General features: G+C 51.6%; 1 protein-coding gene across 1 annotated transcript; it reads left to right on the plus strand.

The window, feature by feature from the left end:
* Positions 1–4429: 4429 nt before the first annotated feature.
* LOC113842443 (histone H2A) lies at positions 4430–5352 on the plus strand. Its single transcript, XM_038175144.2, has one exon. The coding sequence runs from the start codon at positions 4744–4746 to the stop codon at positions 5251–5253; it is 510 nt and encodes a 169-aa protein (XP_038031072.2). The 5' UTR covers positions 4430–4743; the 3' UTR covers positions 5254–5352.
* Positions 5353–6124: the final 772 nt, after the last annotated feature.

Here is a 6124-nt window from a genome sequence, read left to right on the forward strand (position 1 = left end):
CCACATTCTTGAAGCAGGGCCTCAATGCACGTAGCCAGTGTTTGGGAGGACAGATGTTTTCACAATGAGAGCCCACCCCTCTGCTCTTCTTCCTTTTTCCACCCTTTATTGCTGAGTGTGACATCATATTATGGAATATCCCTTTGGTTGGTTTAGGTCAGCTGCCCTGGTGATGTCACTTTCTCACTTTTTGCCTACCCCCAGCCTGCTGACTATGGGAGGATTAGAGAGAGTCCTAATGTTGTGCCAGCACTGCTCAGCAGCAGACACAACACTGGTGTGATACCACTGCTGTTCTAGCCACAAGTCAAGAGCACAGCACTGTATGGGCTGCTGCAAGTAAAGTTAACATCCTAGCCAGACCCAATATAACGTGGAAGAGGGCGGATGGGGGGAAGGCATTTTTTGTTTCATAGAACCATAGAATCATAGAATATCACGAGTTGGAAGGGACCCACAAAGATCATCCAGTCCAACTCCTGGCACCACACAGGTCTACCCAAAAATTCAGACCATATGACTAAGAGCACAGTCCAAATACTTCTTAAACTCTGACAGGATTGGTGCTGTGACTACGTCTCTGAGGAGCCTGTTCCAGTGCACGACAACCCTCTCAGTGAAGAACCTCTTCCAGGGATTCAGCCTGAACCTCCCCATCTGCAGCTTGACTCCATTTCTTCGGGTCCTATCACTGGTCACTAAAGAGAATAGATCGGTGCCTGCCCCTCCGCTCCCCCTTGTGAGCTGTAGGCCACAATGAGGTCTCCCCTCAGCCTCCTCTTTTCCAGGCTGAACAGGCCAAGTGACCTCAGCCATTCCTCATACGTCTTCCTTCACCATCTTCATAGCCCTCCTCTGGACACTCTCCAACAGTTTCACATCCTTTTCTACTGTGGTATCCAGAACTGCAAACAGTACTCTAGGTGATTACTGTACAGAGTAGAACGGGACAATCACTACTATCGACCGACTAGCGATGCCATGCTTGATGCACCCCAGAATATGGTTGGCCCTCCTGGCTGCCAGGGCTCACTGCCATTTCTTTCCTTCGTTTCTCACTTTTCTAGCTTGTTAGTAATAGGCAATAAATCTTACTATCTCCCTACTCTGAGTCATTTTTGCCCATCACAATAATTGTTGAGCAATCTCCCCATCCTTATCTCAACCCTTGAGCTCCTTGTGTCATATTTTCTCCCTCTTTCCCTTTGAGGAGGGGGAGTCAGAGAGCAGCCGTGGTAGAACTCAGCTGCCCAACTGAGTAAAACCGCCAAAGACTCTCATTTACCCTAGTCATACAGCCCTGTGCAGTTTGTGCTTAAAATGGATCAAAAATGTCATGAATCTCATAGCCACACATTAAGTCTCCTTTGTATGCAGGTGAAACCTTCATAGAAAGAGCAAGGCAGCAAGGCAAGAAAATCCTGAAATGCAGTCTGTGTTGCTTCATGGCGTGGTCTCCGTGCAAGGGTGCAGGGAGTTCCGACATTGTAGAAGTGGCATTGTATGCTGGTGTTCCTGGGCAGAGTGCAGGGAGTAGTAAACCTTAACGCTGTAAAAGCTCTCTCGAAGGCTTTATTGTTGGGAAAACGCTAAAAAAATGAGGTAACTGGCAGGCAGAAATTGGCTAGGAGTTTGAGGGTAGAAGCCAGTAGATTTGAGGTCAGAGCGTTATTGTTCCTAGAATCGCTGTAGTTCCCAGAATTTCCTTCACAGGGTGAAGGAGAAGGAATTGGACTTTTAAGGTAAGCATTTTCTTTTTCCATGTGTCCTACCTATAATTGCCTGTAGGATAGAGATCAATAAAGTTTTCTGTTGTAGGACGACGAAAAAAATGGGCATCTCTGCAGTGAACGGAGCATCCCTGGATGCTCTCAGTGTCACCTGCTGCCATCTTCTGGTCGTCGTGTCGCAACCAGCTCACAGCGGTTCGCGTGGGACAAGGTTTTCCCCCGAGCTGCCACCGTGAGCAATGCCATCCACTTCCTATTTCAGAACACCCTTAATGCTCTCTGCCTTTCTTGGAGGGCTCTGCATGCAGTTTTAAGCGGGTGGGTTTTTTTTCTTTTTTGTTTTTTTCTTTTTGGTTTTCTTTTTCTTTTTTTTTTTTTTCCCTTCCATTATGATTAGTAAAGCCTTAACCCCAGTGACCCAGAGTGCAAGGGGGTTCATTTTCCCAGAGCAGATGGTCAGGCCCCAGCTCTCTTATATGGAGAAGCAGCACGGTCTTCCTACTGTCTCCCAATTCTGCTTTTTACTTACTCTGAAGCTACTTTTTGACAAACAAGTGTGCTCAGTACGGTGAAAGCTGGGGCAAAAGCGCAGTTTCAGAACTTTATCTTCCCAACAGCAAGACACTCGCTATGACCTTAACAGACAAGAGACCTTGATGGAATTCCAGAACAGCATTTTGATGTCTGCTGTTGCATATGAAACCTCCTACCTGGAGTCTTTTACCTGGGCTGTTTGACTTGTGGGACCTTGGGAATCCTGACTATTAATTTTAAACATAAACCTCTGTTTTTCAATATGCTAAAGATATCCAGGAAAACCAAGTCCAAGGGATCTGTAAAATACTGCCACCCAAACATTTCTTATGCTAAGCGGTTCCTATGGTTCAAGAGAAGCCCATGTAGTCAGAGACCTCAAGTCATGGAACCCTTGCAGGCAGCAATGCCGCAAAAGCAGCATACTTCATAGATACCAATTTGGATCCGTGACTGCTTACAGAGATGGAAGCTTTAAAAATCACATGGCATTGATGCTATGAACTCAGGAAGACTGGAAGTCAACAAGGATTTGCTATTAATACCAGTAGACAAATATAAAATTGATCACATTCCTGCCAGTGGTACGGGTATCTGAAAACACTCTGTTTCTGAAGTGACCTCATGCATGAAGGACAGTTGAATTCCTGTCATCCCAGAGAGTAGTTCTAAAACTCCACGACTACAGCAAATACAATATTCTCAGAACAAAAACAAACAAACAAAAAATAAAACAACAAAAAAAGGCAAAGCTCTGGGTCTGTGAGATATTGCTTCTGTTCTAAGCAGCATGATTTAACTCCTCCACACCTCTGCTAGCGGTGACCTGAAGGGAAGGAAAGCAACTCCAGCTGCCACCCTTCTTTGGCAGGCACTGCCTCTGCACTTCATCAGGCTGCCACTGGTAAAGCTATCCTGAAATTCTTGGATTTGTGTGACAGCAAATAGATGATAAATTACAAACAGCGGGGAAACAGGATTGGTTGGGATTTGCTTTAATTGGCATCTCTCTGGCTACTGAGAGACATGAAGTTTCTTCAACTAGGGAAGAAATATGGGGCTAAGGGGAACACCTGCCTTCACTGTTTGAGTTGGAAGTGTGAAGCCCGCTTTGGGCAATGTGAGCAGGGAGAGGACCTACAAAGAGCTTAAATGACACCTTGGCATGTGTTTCTTAGTTTAATAAAAATGAAAATAATAACAATAGCATCAACCAAAACAGCAACAACAAGCGTCATCTGGCAATCTCCCTGTACTGCTACAAAAAGCCAAGAAGGCTGAACTTGCAGAAATCACCAAGAAAGGTCTCTGAAACTTTTCAGTCTTGAAGGAAGGCACTTGAAGAGACCTCGGCTCTGCCTGGCTGTGACTCGGGGTCCACATCCAGGCGGAGCATGTTGCCTGCATTGCCTCTGGAGTGAAGTTCAGCAGGTACAGCACCCCTGCCAGCAATATTGTGCAGGTGTTCTCAAGACATTGCTCCCTCACAGCTCTGCCCACATGAACCTGTCCCAGGAAGCCACACCCCAGGGACCTGTTTCTTGCTTAGCCACAGCAGGCGTCGGGCTGGGATTGGCATTCCTTCCGTCTGGGTCACTCTCCACCTTGACCTGCCCAACTGCCCAACAGGGAAGGAGAGGGAAGGGGAAGAGAACGAGGAAACGGAAGGTGCAAGAAAAGTACATGGAAGGCCAGGGAAAATGAGGGCTTTGGTTGGAGGGAAAGGCCGAGAGCACTGGGAATGTTCAGCCTGGAGGAGGTGCAGTGAGGTCACCCTGAGAGGTTGCAGAGTCTCCAGCTGCGGAGCTCTTCCAAACCCAACTGGACCCCGGCCAGGGCAAGCTGCTGTAGCTGACCCCGCTCGAGCAGAGGGTGGTCTGATTGGGGTCAGAAGGCTCCTTGTGACTGCAGCAGCCCTGTGCTATGGCCCCGTGATCCTGAGACATGGGGAGAGCTGAGGGGAGGGAGGTTGTCTCCCCAGGAGTGGAAATGTGGGCTTGGGCTGGAGACGGGAGGCAACCTCTGATGCAGAGAGGTCACAGGGCAGGGCCAGGCCGGAGAGCAGGGAGGAGGCTCATCCTGGCAAGGCCAGGTGTGGGGACAGCGTCTGCCATGGCAATGGAGGAGCAGCAGCAGGGTGGTCCCTGAGCCCCCTGCTGGGTGATGTCACAGGCAGGGGGGTGAGGTCACAGGGGGACTCCTGCCTGCTGGTCCCCTCCAGGGGATAAAGGACCAGAGCCTGCGCAGGAGAGAGCCTGGTGCAGAGGGGTGGGCGCTGGGCAGCGCACGTGGGGACACCCTGCTACACGCAGTGCTCGGACAGGCTGGGCACAGGCACAAGCAGGGGCAGGCAGGGCCTGCGGTCGGAAAGCAACCGCCAGGGCCAACAAGGACAGCGAGAGCAGGGGCAAGGCAGTCAGGACGCAGGGAGATCCTCCCGCGCAGCCTGGAGACGCCTCGGGATTGAGCCGCGAGCAGCATGTCCGAAGCAGAGGAGGTCTGCGTGGTGCCTGAGCAGCAGCGGGAGCCTGAAGCGACGTGCTCTGGGGGCCCCCCCACAGGCAGGGGAGCAGAGGCCAAGAAGAGCCGCTCCTCCCGCTCCTCCCGGGCTGGGCTGCTCTTCCCTGTGAGCCGCATCGACAGGCAGCTGCGCAAAGGCCGGTTCGCCCAGCGCCTTGGAGCCAGGGCCCCCGTCTTTCTGGCTGCTGTGCTGCAGTGGGTGACGCACAAGACCATGGACATGGCTGGGAAGATTTCCAAGAGGAGCAACCAACATCGCATTTCCCCGGGCCACTTGCAGATGGCTGTGCGGAACAGCTCTGCACTCAAGCAGCTCCTGCTAGGCAAGCCCAGGCACCACAGCAGGGCTGTCCCCCAAAGCCAGCGCGTGGCCGCACCCTCCAGAAAGAGGAAGGCCAAGGATAGGAGAAGAAGGCGCAGGCAACGGGCTGCACCTGCCCGTGCCACTGCTGGTGTCGCTGCCAAGTGAAAACAGAAATTCCTGCCCCAGAGCAGCATGGCCACTTGCCCGTCTCTTGCCAAATCCACCGCTCTGGACAAATGGTCTAATAAAAGCCCTTGAAATGTTGTGTTGTGCCTGAGTCATGCATTGTGGATGCTAGGTGGTGCAGTGGGGAGAGGGAGGATGGGGGACAGCAAGGAGGGGACACCCCGTCAGTGGACTGCTTTGTTAAACAGTGACACCTGGCAGTGTCGCAGCGGGGAAGAATCTGTGGAAGAATTGCTCAGGGTCCCAATCTGCCTTTCAGCATTTTGCCAGCAGCTGAGCTTCCAGCGCCTTCTCACTGCACTGCCTTCCCTGTCCAGGAAAGAATGGTTCCTGCACAAGAGACTAAGCATGACAGCAGAGAGAGGGAGAGCATGTGGGGCAACGAGGGGTCATGTGGGTGATCAAAGTGGCACCTGACAGTGAGCAGAGAGGAGCAGGTCACTCTCTGCCCCTTGTCCATGTGACAGGGTTGTCCAAGCATGGTCTCTCCACCGCATTGCTCATTCCCTTCGTGGGAGGAACAGGGGATGCTCCTGACAATGCAGGGCAGCTCTTGGGCCAAAGAAAAGGCACTTCTCTTCCACAGCATTGCCCCACTCTTATCTTTTTGCCAGGGGGAAGGGCAACCTGCCCATGGGGTCTCTAAGAAGGCCTTTGGGATTAGGGTTCTTGCGGGAGCTTCTTCTTAGAGGAGCTCCCACCTGGGGGTAGCATCTATTTGCACCGTCTCAGAAAATCTCCTCCTGCCTGGTCAGATGGAGAGGTGTGTGGAACAGGCGTGGCGGTGGCCAAGGGGGGCAGAGCTGCAAATGGTCATCATTGGTCTTTGTCTTGAGGGAGGGACTGTGTG

This window comes from Anas platyrhynchos, chromosome 1 (assembly GCF_047663525.1).
Source record: "Anas platyrhynchos isolate ZD024472 breed Pekin duck chromosome 1, IASCAAS_PekinDuck_T2T, whole genome shotgun sequence".
NCBI lineage: Eukaryota > Metazoa > Chordata > Aves > Anseriformes > Anatidae > Anas > Anas platyrhynchos.

Bases quoted from the DNA above. Each gene is read 5' to 3' on its own strand.
- LOC113842443 (XM_038175144.2), top strand. From the start codon at position 4,744: ATGTCCGAAGCAGAGGAGGTCTGCGTGGTGCCTGAGCAGCAGCGGGAG.